This window comes from Kogia breviceps, chromosome 7 (genome assembly GCF_026419965.1).
Source record: "Kogia breviceps isolate mKogBre1 chromosome 7, mKogBre1 haplotype 1, whole genome shotgun sequence".
In the NCBI taxonomy this organism is placed as follows: Eukaryota; Metazoa; Chordata; class Mammalia; order Artiodactyla; family Physeteridae; genus Kogia; species Kogia breviceps.
Window position 1 is genome coordinate 8,202,772 of NC_081316.1, and position 17,342 is coordinate 8,220,113.

The 17,342-nt window shown below is 50.5% G+C and overlaps 1 protein-coding gene across 3 annotated transcripts in view; it reads left to right on the forward strand.

Moving 5' to 3' along the window:
* The first annotated feature begins 649 nt into the window (after positions 1-649).
* The window catches only part of CRY2 (cryptochrome circadian regulator 2), a 33,489-nt gene continuing 16,796 nt past the window's right edge, over positions 650-17,342 (forward strand). For 2 of the 3 annotated variants that reach the window (XR_010841236.1, XM_067037080.1), the window contains exons 1-5: positions 706-953; positions 8,847-8,955; positions 11,336-11,478; positions 13,074-13,258; positions 14,013-14,101. Coding sequence is in view for 2 of the 3 variants with exons in the window: in XM_067037080.1 (XP_066893181.1) it covers positions 739-953; positions 8,847-8,955; positions 11,336-11,478; positions 13,074-13,258; positions 14,013-14,101 (741 nt within the window). In the remaining variant the exon portion in view is untranslated. Of the gene's footprint in view, positions 954-8,846; positions 8,956-11,335; positions 11,479-13,073; positions 13,259-14,012; positions 14,102-17,342 lie in introns of all 3 variants that reach the window. The other variant, XM_059068423.2, reaches the window with a different exon arrangement.

Below are 17,342 nucleotides of genomic sequence, written 5' to 3' on the forward strand. Positions count from 1 at the left end.
CCAAGTATAGCTTTGTAGGTAAAAGCAGAAGCTTCGGATTCACAATAATCGGGGTAGAATCCTTTTATTAGCGTTATGATACTGAGCAAGTCACTCACCCTGAGGCAGCCTCAGTCTTCTTTTCCCGTAAAATGAGAATAATAACAGCTCTTTCACTGGGGTTCGTTGAATGAATGCAACTAGGCTGAACTGAGTAGTAAATGGCACAGTCAATGTAAGGGTATTATCATGTGGCTTGGCATATATAATGCACTCAATAAATGGCGGCTGTAGTAGAATGTTGTAATGACGTATAGAGTGAGGTAGATGATGATGATATTGATGACGATGATGATGTAGGACTGCCGGTTGTTCGCCGTGTAATTCACTTTCTGGAGTCACAGCAACCCCGCCAGCCCACACAGCTTCCAGCGGCAAGCCTGGGACCCACAGTCCCTCCGGACTCGGTCCAAGCCCAGACCTCCCTGGGGAGCGCCAGCCTGCGTCTCCCGCCCAGCCCTCCGGCTCCTCCCCAGCGAGCCCACACAGGGTGGGAACGTGAGGGGGCGGGGCCAGACTGAGCGCCTCAGAGCCAATCGCCGGGCGGGAGGCGCCCAGCCAATAGCAGATAGGCTCCAGGTCCCGGGGGCGGGGACCCAGAGAGGAACGGAAGCGTCATAGGTCACTGGGCGGGATGGGGGCGGGGCCCGCGGTGTCTATGGGGGCGGAGCAGAGGTGGCCAGAGCAGTCAGGGCGGTGATGGCGGCGGCTGCGGCTACCGCGGCAGTGGCGGCCCCGGTGCCGGCGGCCCGCTCGGAAGGCGCCTCCTCAGTGCACTGGTTCCGCAAGGGGCTGCGGCTCCATGATAACCCGGCGCTGCAGGCGGCCGTGCGCGGGGCGCACTGTATGCGCTGCGTTTACATCCTCGACCCTTGGTTCGCGGCCTCCTCCTCAGTCGGGATCAACCGATGGAGGTGAGGGGGACCGGGGCGGGTTCGCGGGCCGGGGGGATGCAGCCTGACGTCTGGGGCACCCATCCTCGGAAGGGGAGGCTCTGGCCCCAGTCCGCTCTGCCGAAAGACCCCGGCCTGAAGGAGGTGGGGCAGGGGGACGGAGCCGAGTCTCCAGAGGGGAGAAGCCGTGAAGAGGGAAGCAATTAGTCCCCGTAGTAATAGCCTGGGTGGACCAGGGCTCAGCTTCTGACACCGCGCGCTCGCACTGCGTGTTATCCTCTTTGGTCCTCACGACATTCCTGTGGGACAGATCATGATCCCCATTGTACAGATGAGACTCTTGAGCCCTAGAGACACAAAGTTGACCTGCTCAAGGAGTTGCAGCCAGTGGCAGAACAGGGACTCCTTGTCTAGGGCTCTTAGGGGTGTACTGGGGGCGGGAAGAGGGGGAGGGCAGGAGCTATTGCGGTGTGAAGGCAGGGATGGGTTTCTGAATCGATAGCACAGCCGATGCCTGCATTCTTCAAGTAAAGAGCTCATTGCTGTGCTCCTGAAGGTCATCTGTAAGCCTCTGGTTTGTTTGAATCCCTTTTTTCAACCATCCTGCCTTCCCTCCACCAAGATCATTCTGTTTCTGGAGGCGTCTAGAGACTCTGGCTTAGCATTAGAGAGGGCAAGTGCCGTCTCCCCTTCATTATAGACAAAGACCTCAAGGGCATGTTCAGTTAGAGGCACTTTGTGTCCGGAGCCGGAGAGCAGAGAGCAGTACATAAGCCATTTTGGAGAATTCCCTCAGCAGCTATGGGCTTGCTAGAGGAAAAAAAAAAAAAGAAGGAACCAAAGTGTCCCTTCCTTCCTCCTCTTCTCATGAGATTGTTTTTTTTTGTTTTTTTTTGTTTGTTTGTTTTTGTTTTTTTTGCGGTATGCGGGCCTCTCACTGTCGTGGCCTCTCCCATTGCGGAGCACAGGCTCCGGACGCACAGGCCCAGCGGCCATGGCTCACGGGCTCAGCCGCTCCGCGGCACGTGGGACCCTCCCGGACCAGGGCACGAACCCGCGTCTCCTGCATCGGCAGGCGGACTCTCAACCACTGCGCCACCGGGGAAGCCCCCATGAGATTGTTTTTAAAGGACGGTTGAGCCATTATAGATTAGACTTTTATCAACTGATGTACTAAGATTAGGGACCAGGAAAGCTGTGATATCGAGGGTCCCTCTTTGATGATTCCCAGGAGATGGAGTGGACAGGATCATGGGAGAAGATTAACAGATAGGTAGTTGATGGGTTTTCTCTTTAACGAGTGTTCAAAACCAAGGAGTTCTGAGACATTGTGTTCGCATCTCTCTTTAACATGCCCCTCAGTAGTCCTTTGGTTTGCATTGTTCTGGAGCATGTTTGCTTGTGACCATGTTGCTCGAGAGGCAGGGTTATTCCCAGGATATGCTGGCTCTGCACCATTCTTTCCTCACCGAGGTGTGTGCCCTGCTAGGAGAGTGAATGCCCCTAGCAGTGGATCTATTAAATGCCCCCCTCCTGACCCATTTATATTGAGGGAACGACTAAAGATAGTCGTGTGGAGAGCCTGCCCACACAATTTTCAGCCGCTCTATTGTTCTGCCTCCACTTCAGTTTCTATAGATAGGAGGTTGGGTTTGACAAACACCCTCAAATGACCGGCCATCCCTAGCACGGACTGAGCCCGAGACTTTGCCCCTCTCCCAGTGGCGGTGTGGCAGTCAGAGCAGAGTAAATAGAATCCAGACTGCTTGCTTGCTGCGTTGTCACGGAGTTTCTCCTTTTTTGGGGTTTTGGAGGACATTGCATAGGACTGCCTACTCCTTTGTGGTAGTGGAAATTACAGACCAACAACAAAAACTCTGTTGCTGATTAAACTCAGATTCGCTAGAAACTCGGAGTTTTGTGGGTCACCCTTTTGTGATTGTGCTTTTGAGTGAGTGAGAGAGAAAAGGAATGTGGCAGTTCAGATGCCTGTGTCAAATCCTGAAGTCAGAGGCTGTGTAGGAATGCAGATGTTAATTGAGCGATTATTTAATGAGTGCCTAATATCTGCCAGGCACACTGCTCTAGGTGCTGCTAGGAAAATAGCAGTGAACAAGCAGATGTGGTGTCCAGAGCTCCTGGAGCCTCCATTTGCCTGGCGCAAGACAAGTAAACAACCTTAATTTAGTAGAGCTAATGCCATGAAGTAAATAAAATAGGGGGACAGACTAGAGCAGTGGTTCTTAACCTTGCTGAACATGGGAATCATTTAAGGATCTTTAAAAGATGTCTGGGCCCCCTTCTCTCCCAGTTCTGATTTCATGGTTCCGGGTTATGGTCTGGGCATTAGGGTCTTTAAAGGTGTGATGTACAGCAAAGCCAGAGAAACACTGGACTAGAGAACCCCAGACCTGAGCCCGACAACTTGGGATATGTATTGCAGTGCATTGGCAAGAAGTCTGATTTGTTTTGCAATCAGAAGAAAGAGGTGAAATCACACAAAACAGATCAAATACAATAACTGCTCCTGGGTCTGGGCACAGACACATTCGTACCACCCCCGCCATATTCTTTGCTCCCAGGTTCAGAGCGAGGGCAGAACTGCAGACTGTTTTATGCACTCGGTTGGGTGTTAGGGAGAGTGATGGAGCCAGCTGTACCTCTGTGTAACTACAATATGTGTAATCTTCCAGTGGCTGTTTCTGGATCTGGAAGTGACCTGGGAGAATTGTGCTGCAGCGTAACATCCTAGCTCTGTAAATATTTCAGTTGCTGCCTCTGAGAAGCCTCCCTCAGAAGAGTGGGCCCTGGGCCATCTGCAAGAGGTGGGGGGAACCAAAATCTGTATCTCTGTTATCCTCCTGCACTTCCTACGCTGACTCCCACACAGCGTTTTTCAGCAGATAAATCAGAGTAAAATAACCATGAATGGCCCTTCCTAAGAGTAAAAGTGGACAGAGAAAGGCAACCAAGAACATGTACATTTATTAGCATAGGAGAAGGGCTAGCATATTTCTTGCCTCGGTGGTAGTGGGAAGTTTATAGGCTAATTGTAGCATTTGAGCCTCAGGACTTTTTTTTGCCAAGCACTAGTTAGCTAAACCCTTTGCGGTTTTCCCCAGCCCCACCTTCCCCAAATTTACTGTGTCTAGAAGGAAGTACTGCAGTGAGAACCAAAAAAAAAGAGGGGATGTGAGCCACCTCTAGATTTAAAAATGGCCCTTGCAGTTTTTCATTACCTTTCTCTCCCTACTGCAACCCAGATGAGTGTTGGCAAAAATTCACCTTACCCTTTATTTATGTCATTTTCTCCTTGGCTCTCTCGTACACCTGTGTTCAGGAACTTGGGGACAGAATGAGTTGGTAGAAATAAAATATCAGCCAAAATCACTCAGAATTCGTGAATGAGGTGACCTGGGAACTCCCCAGGATGCCTGGTGAGAACAAGTGCGTCTCTCTTCCCAATGCCAGCAGCTACACACTGGTGGACTGTCCAAGTTGGGTGGTTCTTCCCTGGAACTTGGTCAGCAAGAAGGGGATTGAGAACTATGGTCTACAGGCAGGGAAATTTGAGTTTCTCTGAGTTGTTCACACTGGTACCCAAAGTCACTTTATTGTTCTGCTGCTAAGGAAATGTTTCCATTTGCCTAAAAAGGATGAAAACTTTCACATTCATCTTTCTCTTCGAAATTAGGAAAAAAATAAACATATTTTTAGCCAAGTGATACTTAGAGATCAATCCCTGCTATGGATTGTGGGTTTGGGTTATCCTTTCCCATGGGGCTTAAAGCGCTCTGAATTACTTAGGAGAAATTAACTTATATTAATAGCCTATGTAGCCAGTCTGGGCTGGCCGATGATATCATCATTACAGTTAACCTTGGCTTGAAGCAGAGAAACTTGGTCAAGGGCGATCTAGACCCAAAAACAGAGTTCCCTATCATTTTCCCTCTTCCTATTAATAACAAACAAAATATTTCTCAGCACAGAATCTGCCTTCTCTGGAGAAGTCCTTCCCTAAAAGATCTGCGTGTCTTGTATTTTAAAGGGCTAGTTCCATGGAGTCCCTGAATTACTGAGTCCTTTTAGTATTTTTTGAAATCCCAATTTGATTTCTTCCAGTTCTGTCTGCTTCTGGATCCAGAGCACTTACATAATGCAACTAAGCTGCACATGTTGTCTAATCCAAAAGGTGAGCTTGAACTCACCCAGGACGGTGTGCTCTGAATTTCAGCCGTGTGAGCTCAGCCTGGAGCTGCCAGGGGTGAGCTGCCTGCCCGAACACTGCCACCTCCAATGCCCGGGCCGGCTTTCTTTAGAGTCCCCCCTCATTGGAGTAAAGAGAAACTGGCCATGTGGAGAGGCGGGCTCAAGGGAAGCAAAAAGGCCCAAGGTTCTCTCTGGTGAAAGAATTCGCCCACTGGTCCCAGTGAGCTTTTGCCCAGGAGCAGCGCTGCTCCGAGGCTCCCTGTCCCTTCTTGGCAATGCTCACAGGTGGTGCCCTAGAGGTGGCTACTCTTTCTCTGTCTGCCTGGAGGCTGGGGCTCCTGGGGGCCATCGTGAGGCCTCCCTTCCTGGAGGAGTCCTGCAGGGCTTGACTGGAGGGGGGGAGTTGGAAGTAACAGCATTTCTAGAGGGTCAAAGGGGAGGCAGAAACCAGGCTCTTAAAGAGAGGAAGTTCAGTGAAAACAAATTAGAAGCAAAGAAAGGCAACTTGTAAATAGAAGCTAGAAGTAAAGTTCAGTTTTCTGGGACAGTGCTTCTGAACCTTTGATGTGCAAAGGAGTCCCCAGGGGATCTTGCTAAAATGCGGATTCTGTTTCTGGAGGTCCGGGGTGGAGCCTGAGATCCTGCATTTCAGCAAAAGCTTCTGGGTGATTCACAGCTGTTGATCCCCGGAGGAGCAAGGATTTGGTAGCAAAGGCCTTGGCCTATGAGTAGAGCTGTGGTGCTCTCTGATGGCCGAGTCCCTGGCAGCACAGCCTCAGTGCTCAGGGGGTAAGTCCTGGTTGAGATGCAGTGGAGCCTGGTGGTTAAGAATAAAGACGCCAAGCCACACTGTCCGGGTTTGAATTCTGGCCACCTGTCAAGTGAATGATGTTACACAAATTACTTAATCTCTCTGTACCTCAGTTTTCCTCATCTGTAAAATGAGACTTAAATGAGGTGATGTATGTAAAACAAGGAGAATAGTACCTGGTTCATTGTAAACGCTCATTAAATGTTAGTAGTCGCTGTCACTGTTATTATCCTTTGGTTGCGGAGTCCAGGGTCCTGCCTTCCACTCACTGCCTCGGCTGTAGACTTCTCTTGTCAAAGAAGAAAAGGGTTCTCACGAGGTCATCTGTACTACAGAGATGCTGCCAGGAATCTCTCCTTTTAATAAATGAGGTCTAGAAATAAAGTCTGCAGAAGGCAGCTGGGACCTAGCTTTCATGTGCATATGCCAGTCCTGTCTGTAGCTTCAAATCAAAGTCCTGGGCAGCCTGGTGGACCGTGAAGGCTGAGGCTCCCCAAGTGCATGGCAGGGACATTGCTGGGAGCCGCAGGACCCTCTGTCCTGGGGTTGCAGAATCTAAGGCACCAGTTATCCGTAGGCATTCTGCCCGGCAGGGCCCAGGTTTCAAGTGGCACAGAGGCAACTTACACTGGTCTCTCGTCTTTTCCTCCTGAGAAGAGGGTGAGGCCTGGGAGGAGGCCAAAGCAAGTGCAAGTGCGTCACTCTGTCTCAGCTTTCCTTTTCTGAGTGTGACAGTGTTTCAAAAACAGGAATTCGCAGAGGTGGAGCTTTGGCTTTGCATAAAGCAGCATTCGGCCTGTCAGTCTCCCATCGCAACCCCTTGGAGAGTCTGCCTGCTCCTGAGCTAGCCTGATGCTCCGGGCTGAGCCCAGGACTCAGCCCGTGCAGGAATGTGGGTCTCTGGCATTCTCCGCCTGGCAGTGTCAGGTTGTTGACATCAGAGCGGCAGCAGGGACTGGTTCCATCTGGCAGCCTGGGAACAGTCAGTGCTTCTGTAAGCCTCCCATAGTGAAGGGAACATGATGTGCTGCAGAGGAAAAATCCGGTCATTCCCATCGTTGACAGGCCTGGGTGGGAGCCCCAGCCTAGATAGCAGGAGGTGTCCACGAACGAGGCTCGCCTGCCACGGCTTCATTCTTGAGGAAGAAGAACAGAATGTCAGTGGATTACCTGGAGTCGGGTTCGTGTTTGCCACAAACACAGGAGATCCTGCAGGAATCTCAGCCCCTGGAGCAGTGTTTGATGTGCCACTGAAAGGCTTAAGAAGTGCGGCACAGGGCTTCCCTGGTGGCGCAGTGGTTGGGAGTCCGCCTGCCGATGCGGGGGACACGGGTTCGTGCCCTGGTCCGGGAAGATCCCATAGGCCGCGGAGCGGCTGGGCCCGTGAGCCATGGCCGCTGAGCCTGCGCGTCCGGAGCCTGTGCTCCGCAACGGGAGAGGCCACAGCAGTGAGAGGCCCGCATACCGCAAAAAAAAAAAAAAAAAAAGAAAAAAAGAAAAAGAAATGAGGCACAGAGAAGAAAACATGGTTTGAGTCTGACCGAGAGTCTGGGACACTTTCCTATCCCAGCTTTGTCACTCAATAACTGTAATCTTTGGCAAATTAATTCTCCTCTCTGTATCTCATTTTCCTCATCTATAAAACGAGGATAGTATTGTCCTTCAGAATGTGTTGAGAGAATTCAAAAGAAAACACACTTAAAAAGCATAACAGGCATATAATACCTTGATAGCATTAGTTGTCTCTGGAGAAGGGGGTGGATTAAATTCCTTGGGGAAGCAGGAAGAGGAGACGTTTTACTGTGTACCCTTTTGTAACTTGAATTTTGAACCACATGAAGAGTTAATCTGTTTAAAATGTTAATTTAAAGATAAAACACATCATAAAACGTATTGGTGGAATTTCTCAGAAAGGTGATTATGCCTAACTGAACAGGTAATAAATGTTTGAGGTCCTATGAAGTAAATAAATAAAACACTGAAGGCTCTCAGGCAGTGTTAATTTCCTTTCCCTTTCCCATGGTGACCCAGCTCGCAGGCTAGGTCTCTTGAGTTTCTGGAGTCTCCCATACCCCAGCTCCCACCCCCGAAAGCATGGGAGGATATCTGACAGAGAAGTGCCTCCTCCCTCTTGGGACAAACACCTGGTGGCCAGAGCCCTGGAGAGGCCTGGAGAATGAGCTACCTGCCAAATGGAACCCTGGCAACTGGGGACTCAGCCCAGGCTGTGGGGCCGTGGGGCCGTGACGGTAGACATGCGTGCAGCCCAAAGCATGAGTGCGGAAAGACAAGGGAGTCTGTTGGACCAGGGAAGGTGAGACTTTCCAGGGCTCTTGCAGTGTTGTTCCTCTGCTAATAGGACCTCAGGCCTCCATACCACAGTACTGCACTTGTTTTTCAGATGGCTTTCCCATCTGTTCTCCCTTTTGATTCTCACAACCACCTAGTGGTGGGAAGATATTTACACCCAGGGCCTGAGGCCAAGAGGGAATAAGTGACTTGCCTGTGATCACAGAGGAACGACAAGAGTAGGAGCAGCTCACACTATCGCAGATTTCCTATATGCCAGGCTCTGTACTAAATGTGCTTCGTGCATTATTTGGCTTTCTTAACAATACTATGAGATAGGTACCAACACCAACTCCATATCACAGATTGGGGGGGAAGAAGCTAAAGAGGTTAAGTAACTGCCTAAAGTCACACAGCTAGTGATGACAAAGGCAGGGTTTCAACGGAGGTGGCACTGATCCTCTACCGTATCGCACGTCAGCCAGAACCCAGTAGAACCGTGCTACTTGTTTGGCATAAACAATGTACCAGCTTCTCCCTGCTTTGTTAGGAAAGAGTAACTCTTTGTTATGTTACCACCAACAAGGGCTGTGTGGGTTCTGCAGGTTCCTACTTCAGTCTCTGGAAGATTTGGACACAAGTTTAAGGAAACTGAACTCCCGCCTCTTTGTAGTCCGGGGACAGCCGGCTGACGTGTTCCCAAGGCTGTTCAAGGTAAGTGTGCAAAGTCCAAGAGAAGATAGTGGGAGTCTGTGCCTAGGGTTTCCCCGCAGACTGACCGAGACAATATTCTGACTGAGGAAATGGAAATGGTCGGGGGCGGTCTGACCACTGCTGCTAGGGAAGTCGGGAGCAAATGCAGCCAGTCAGCTGCCAACAGACTGGAAACTGCATTAAGGAAGACTTCTGTGAATCCAGTGTCTTGTTGGAAAGTTCCCATCTCAGTCCAGACATGGGATGTGGCAAGCTATTCCACCCCGGATGCCACTGGCTTCCTTAGATGTTTTCCTGGCTCAAGCCAGAAAGATTTATTAGGGCTCTTCCTACGCCAGGAGTTTGAGGGTGAGGTTTCCTGTTGAGCAATGGGCGTTTCCCATCTTGCTTTGCTTTACTTATTGGGAAAAAAAGTCAGCCTCTCTGAGGAAACATCCCTACTTCCTCTGTGAATGATTGATAAAAATCTTCATTTAGGTACCATATAGGCCTCTGTTTGCTGTATCAGGTAGCCAGCCCACTTTTCCCCCCAACCTCTTTATAAAACAGTTTTTAAGGCCCAAACAGAGACGAAACTGCTCGCGGACAGAGGGCTCTAGGACGGTCTCCCCTCATCCTCAGCGGTGCACTGTGGTTTTTCTGCCTCTCTCCACCCCAGCTTTCTTCCCTACTCTTCCTGGAGGAAAAGGCAAGAGCAAAGACTTAATGTCAAGGCCAGTAGCTTAGTAAACACTTCATCATTCACTTTCCATCCCCGCACGAATGCTACGGTGCTGACAATAGCCAGCATTCAGTGAGGGCTGACTCTGAGTCAAACACTGTTCTAGGTAAGTGCTTCACATACATTAATTCACATACTCCTCACAGCAGCCCTCAGAGGTGGGTGCTGCTGTCCCTGGTCTGCAGATGAGGAAGCAACAGTAGCTTGGGAAGCTCAGGGGGGTGGTCTAGGATTTGCGCCCAGGCCCCGACTCCAGGGCCGTGTTCTTAACCACCACACCATTAAACACATTTGCCTCTCTTCTCCCTCCGCGTTGTCCCCTCTCTCCCAGCACCTCAGAGGCCGACCCGCTAGTAGCCCAGAGATAACAGATAGATCAGTCACTCACTGTATGCTGTTAAGCTTCTGCTGTGTACCAGACCCCATACTAGGTCCTTGGGTTATGAAGAATAAGCAGGGTTTGTGCTGTGAGCATTCACGCTGTAATGGAGGAGACAGGCAAGCAGTGGGGAGCTTCGCTGCCATGCGATAACTGTTGTGATGGAAAACGGGCAGGGTCCAGGAGAATCATACTGAGGGAGAAGGCCTAGGAGGCTTCTTGGAGAAGGTGTCACCTAATAATATTTTTATTATTATTCACAGGGTTATGAGTCTTTAACAGCGTAATCTATATGAACTGCTAAGCATGGTACTTGGCTCGTAGTCAGTGCTCAATACATGTTTAGTGCTGCTGTCCTTGAACGAGGGATAAGCAGCCCTGCTCAGGACTCACATGCAGCAGGGCTGAGTCAGGACCAGGCTGGCCTGTGCACGGCCAGGACATTTGCCCCGGGGATTCAGGGTTTTAAGGGACCATGACCGGAGACTTCGGTTGGAATGTGGTTTCCTTCTTGCTAGTTGCATGCTCTAGGGCTTTCTGTGGGTTTTCTGTACAACTTTTCACTGGGCCACTTTCTCCCAGCTTTGCTAGGAAAACTAGAAATGTCTACCAGACATGACGAAAGACTTGGAAAAGAATTCCCTTCTTTTTAAACATGTGGCCCCTCTGGTCTGATTTCTCTGGCCTCTGGGCTAAGGGCTGCTCCTCCTTTCCCAGCTCTCTGAGAGCTGGAGCCTATTAGCTGTGTTTGCTACTGGCCTCCGGAGTGTTGCTGTGGAAACCATCAACACACTTCACACAGCACAAGTCTGCCAAGAAAACTAGGCCAGAAGTTTTCAGGGCCCTGAGGAGCTCTGGGAAAGGCTTGCCAAGCAGGCAGAATATGGCAGTCCTGTCCCCCGCCATCTTTACCAGTGAGTCAGTGTCTTTCTGGGATTGGAGGCTCCCCTGGGAGCATGTATTTATATCCTCCTGCTGCATTCTCCTACCACAAGGACACAGCAAGTGCACAGAGCTGCCCACCTCTCTCCTGATTCCACAGAGACCACTAGCCTCAGGCTCCACTGTTGTAGGCTGTTGGCCTCACCTCAAAAGCCTGCCCTCCTCAAACCTTGTGGATCTTATTGTTGGTTTTCCAGTTTAAATCATTGTCCCTAGTTTGTTCTGCAGCCCATTCTGCGAGGTCTCTAGACTGGCTCTGTACCCTCCCAGGAGAGAGCTGAGTGCCCAGCTTCTTTCTCCCCAAACAGCGTTGAGCATTACAGATTCTCTCCCCACAGGAATGGGGGGTGACCCGCCTGACCTTTGAATATGACTCTGAACCCTTTGGGAAAGAACGGGACGCGGCCATCATGAAGATGGCCAAGGAGGCTGGTGTGGAGGTGGTGACTGAGAACTCTCATACTCTCTATGACCTGGACAAGTAAGAGATGGGTCCCAGGGGTCAGGTTGCCAGTTGTGGGAGTTGGTGATTTGGGCCCCTGCTGAGCGGAACTCAGGGAGGTTCAGCAATAGGGCCCCTGGCACATGAGGCATGGCATTCTCTAGAAGCTGGAAGATAATAGGTCAGAGTTGGGGCCTGTAGAAGAGCTCAGAGCGCTTGCCCGATTTGGGTGCAAAGAGGCTTATTAGGCCCAAGGGACAGAAGCAGTGAGGCTCCCCACTCAGGATCTTCATAGATCTGCTCCTAACACGCTCCAGTCCCATCCACCCCCCACGCTCCCGCTTCCGTCCTGCTGCTCAGAAACTGCCCTCTGACCTCAGTGGGCCCTGTCTGTCGCCCCTCCCAGCAGATCTCTGTCCTCATAGACACAGCTTCTGTTCCTGAGATGCGTTCCCTGGGCTCCCCTGGCTCTCTGGGTTTCCCGGCCATGCATTTAGATGTTGCCCCAGAGGCTCTAGAGATCCCTGCAGGGCCTCTGTGCTTTCAGAGGGGCTAGGAGGAAACCCTCTCCTCCCCTTCCCTGCGAGAGCTGTCACCCTCCTGCTGCTGCTGCCACTGCTGCCAAGCCCTGCTCCCTGTCCCCCTCCCCACAACCAGTGTGGCTGCCTGGAGGCGGGAGTCACACAGCTCTGCATGTGAGCTGGGCTCGGCTCAGGGAAGCGCTGTGTGTGGAGCTCCTCCTCCTGCCACGTGCCGGAGGAGCGGGGAGGTGCTGCAGGGGCAGCAGCCAACCTTCCGTCTCCATTAACGGAAGGGAGGAGAGAGGAACTGAGAAATAAACTCGCCCAGCAAGCCCCATCTCGCCGTCTTGCCGTCTTGCGTAAGCTGCTTCTCGGCCAACGAGAGCCCCGGGAGTCTAGCTGCAGCCCATCCCAGTTCATCCTTATATAAACAGCCTCAGTTCTCCTCGAAACTCTCCTATATCTTTTCTTCTTAGCTCAGTGCAGCTGTGTTTCCCTTGCTCATGAAAAACTACTTTTGTAAATTGCAAAAAAAGACAAAGAAAACCCTTGAAGTATTAGTTGTTACTATTAACCCCAGGCCCAGCCTCCGATTTAGGGAGGACAGGCTGTTCTCCACCTCTCTGTTCTAGTAATTGGGGCCCAACAGGGGACTGATTTTCCAACCAAGGAACATGTTTGCAGCAGTTATTGAAGCACTTCCTTGAGGCTTACGCTGGGATAGAGAGGGAGGTCCACGGGACTCCCTGTGGCTTGGACAGGCAAACCAAGGACCAAGAAGACCAGTGGGGACTTTTCTGTGATTAGAGAGATATGGTCGGTCTCTGTCTTTAGGCGGCTCCACATTGGCACCAGGGAACCTGGAATTGAACCCCAGCTTGGTCCCTGACTTGCTCCAGGCACCTGCTCCAGCAATCTAGGCTTCATTTTCCCTCTCGGTAAAACGGAGGTGTAGCCCCCCTTGTCCCCTCCTTTCCACTTAGGAGCGGGACCCATGAGCGGATGAGGAAAGCCACCCTCCAAGCCTTCGAAGTCTGGGCTCTTTTCTGGGCGGGCAGGGACCCGAGATGAAGGGTCTTGTGAGTGACGTCCGGTGTGCTTTGGGATCCCCAGGATTATTGAGCTGAACGGGCAGAAGCCGCCCCTTACCTACAAGCGCTTTCAGGCCATCATCAGCCGCATGGAGCTGCCCAAGAAGCCCGTGGGCTCTGTGACCAGCCAGCAGATGGAGGGCTGCAGGGCCGCAATCCAGGAGAACCACGATGAGACCTATGGCGTGCCCTCCCTGGAGGAGCTGGGTGCGTACTTCCTGCCCCGAGCCTCTCGTGCTAGCACCTCCTTTTTTGTAAAAGAATTTACCATTTTTTTCTTTTTTGTCAAAGTAATGCAGTTATTATAGACACTTTAGAAAATACGGAGAAATGAAAATGGAAATAACTATCACTATTACCCACCACCCAGAGAAAACCAGCATTAATCTTGCAGTAGTCCTTCTGCAGTCTTTTTTCTGTTCGTATTTATATATGTAATCTTCTGTTTCTAGTTCATGCCTCTATTTTTGTACTTTTCCCTCTCAGATATAGGCACAGCCTGGTGCTGGCATCTCAATACCAACGTAACTGGTGTTGTTTCTGATGAAAGGGGGGGTATGTCGGCCTCTCAGGTCACTGACTACACCCTCTCTCCCCTTCCTGTTCCCCTTCCTCCCCACCATCCATTTTTTTGATCTGAACAAAGTTAGCCTTTCTCACCTATAAACCAAAGCTGTAGTCGGCTAACCTGGCAGTGCCAGCTGTACAGGATTGTTCTCACCTGTCCAGAGTGAGGCTTGGGGGAGGCAAGAGAAAGGAGAGGAAAGGCCACAGTGGAAAGAGAGCCAACATGACTTAGAAAACACGGACCCATTGAGGATTAGCTCAGCCCCACTAGCACCAAAAGCACAGTGGTTCAGTTCCCACAAAGCTCAAAGAGCAGACCAGCCTGGGAGGACTTGCTGAGCCGTCACTGAAACGGCCTGACCACCAGTCCTGTGACTTGCTCCTCCCCTTGTAGGATTCCCCACTGAAGGACTCGGCCCAGCTGTTTGGCAGGGAGGAGAGACGGAAGCCCTGGCCCGCCTGGATAAGCACCTGGAACGGAAGGTATGGCCCCGTTTCTGAGACACAGAACTTCAGCTGCCGACACCCATGCCGCAGGGAAGATGGAGCCAGGTTCATGTCCCTTAGTGCCTCTTAGCTCAAGCTGGTTGGAAAATGAAAAGTCTTCCTTATGGCAATAACGACAATAATAATAGCAGCTACCATTTAGTGAGCGCTTACCATGGGCTGGTCACTGGGCTGAGCATTTCTGGGTTTAGCACCTGCTTGTACTAAATCCTTTCATCTTTCCAACAGCGCTACAAGGACAGTATTGAGCTCTCCATTTTGCAGATTAGGAAATGAAGGCTTAGAGTGGTTAAGTAACTTGCCTGAGGTCACACAGTTAGTAAGGAGCAGAGTGAGGTCTTGTTCTGTGCGATTCTACAGCTTAGGCGAGATTGCTTTTCCTTCATCTGTGTGTCCCCTTTTACTAAGAGGGTATCTGGTCAGTAAAGTCTGTAAGATTAATTATTTTGTGTCCCCCACCTTTTGCTGGATCTCCTCCAAGGGTGTGATTTCCATTTGCTTGTCACAGAGAACAAATGACCCACCTCCCAGTGAAGTGAGAATTGGTAAGAGGAAGGAAAGAGGCCAAGGCCCCAGAGGCACCCCTCATAATGTCAGATGCCCCCACCTCCCTGGAACTAGAGAAGCAGAGGAGGTTCTCATGAACAGTCAGCTCCTATTTCCTGCCCCCCCATCCTGCAGATGGTACTGGGTCCCTAAAATCACAACTTGTTCTATTCCTGCTCAGATGGCTGGGCATTGGGCCCAGCAGCCAGGTGATAACGATGCAAGAAGGAGGCTAAGATGGCGGACTTGGAAAGAATGCTTCCCAGCCCTGGAGGTACCTCGCCAGCAGTGAAGGCACACCATGGGCCTAGCCTCCCGAAGGCCCAGCAGCCTTGATGTCCCTATTTGGGTATTACCATCAGACAGGGCCAAAAGCAAGCCCCAGCAATTTAAAAGGATAAGAACTGCTGTCCAAGGGCGTGGGGGAACCAGCTGTCTTTGTCCACATCAGCTTTACCCAGAGATCCTTATGGTCAGTGTGGAGACAAAGGCTGGGCCAAGGAGGCAGAAAGGCGCAGATGATTTTGGAAAAGAGGCAGACAACTTCCTCTGGTGGTGCTAAGCAGATTGAAAATAAGCTGCTGGTGACCAGCCTTGCCACTGCTCAAGGAAAGCCTGCCTGAGAATGAAATAATACAGAGGAAAGCAGAGCTGAGATGGTGAATGCATTCCAAGTAGCACTAGTTGGACACCTAGATCCAGCTGTGCCTGAAGGCTACACCTTGGACTCTTCATTATATGAGTGAAAAACATCCCTTTTTCAAAGGCCAACTTGCCTTTGAAATCCTGGACATCTTGGACTCTTGGTTATATGAGTTAAAAAAAAATCCCTTTTTCAAAGGCCACCCCAGAAATGGGGTGGTAGGAGTACAGTGAGACTTAAAAATGTCAAGAGCTGGGCTTCCCTGGTGGCGCAGTGGTTGAGAATCCGCCTGCCGATGCAGGAGACACGGGTTCGTGCCCTGGTCCGGGAAGATCCCACATGCCGCGGAGCAACTAAACCCGTGAGCCATGGCCGCTGGGCCTGCGCGTCCGGAGCCTGTGCTCCGCAACAGGAGAGGCCACACAGTGAGAGGCCCGCATACCGCAAAAAAAAAAAAAAAAAAATGTCAAGAGCTAACCTATAGCTTGGGATTATTATCCCCTTAAAAGCATTTCCTCGAGGAGTGCCTTTTAAATCACCAAGTCAGGGACTTCTTTTCCATACACCCCTGGAGGGCCTCTTTTGTGGTGGGGCCTCATGTCAGGGCCCTTCAGACTCCGTGGTAGCCCGAGGGAATACTGTATTTTACACAGCAGGGAGAACAAAAGGTACCTGATGAGCAGGAGTTTAACAGTTTGAGGAGGTTTATTTTAACTTCTTCAATTCTCCAAATCTGAAGTGAGCATTTTCTTAACGTCAGAATGATCTAGCTGCTAGAAAGACTGCCTAAAAAGACAGGCATAGTGTCTGTCTCCAGAAACATAGTCTATAGGAGATGATAGACACGAAACAAGGAATTACAGTTTGCTTAGGGTTAGGAAAGGAGTAGTTCAGAGGGTTATGGGAATGAAAGAGCAAGAGGATTATATTAATCAGTTCTTGTTTGCAAATTGGCCTTTGAAAAGGGGATTTTTTTTAACTCATATAACCAAGAGTCCAAGGTGTAGCCTTCAGGCACAGCTGGATCTAGGTGTCCAGCTAGTGCTACTTGGAATGCATTCACCATCTCAGCTCTGCTTTCCTCTGTATTATTTCATTCTCAGGCAGGCTTTCCTTGAGCAGTGGCAAGGCTGGTCACCAGCTGCTTATTTTCAATCTGCCTAGCACCACCAGAGGAAGTTGTCTGCCTCTTTTCCAAAAGCTTCAGAGAAAGTCCCAAGGAGTGTTTCCATTGGTCTGGCTTGGGCCATGTGACTGTCCCTGACTCTGTCACTATGGCCCGGGAAGGGGGCGCTTTCTCTGGCCAGACCTGCATCTGAGAGTGAGCCCGCTCCCAGAGTCAGAGGTGGCTTAGCTTCATTTTACCACCTTGAACTGAGATTAGGGAAGGGTTGGGTCACTGCAAGAAAATTAGGTGCTGCTACCAAAACGGGGGAGGCAAACAGTATGATCTTTACCACTGGGTTACCCAGTGGTAGCTGAGGACAAGCATCTCTCCATAAAGGTGTCCCAATTATTAAATGAAAAAGGGATGATGGAATCTTGCGGCCCCTAGTGAGGACACATGATGCATTAATGACCGCTGACACCAAGGAGAGTGACAGTCAGGCAGATACCCCTGTAGTCTTGCCAAAGAGATCAAACCTAAGTCCAAGCCAGTCTCTGGCACCAGCCACCAATGTGCAGGCGGCACACAGGACAGAGGGATGTGTTGAACTGCACCGTTACGTACACAGGGAAATCTGGACTGTGGGAATTAGTACAAGTCAAGCGGCTTGGATTCTTTGACAGAAAATATAAAAGGAAAAGAAGGAAATGGCAGGAAATGCATAGGTTTAAAGAAACTTAAATAACACATCAAAGTATAATGAGAACGTACTGTATAGTACAAGGAACTCTACTCAGTGCTCTGTGGTGACCTAAATGGGAAGGAAATCCAAAAAAGGGGGGACATATGTATACATATAGCTGATTCACTTTGCTGTACAGCAGAAACTAACACAACATTGTAAAGCAACTATTCTCAAA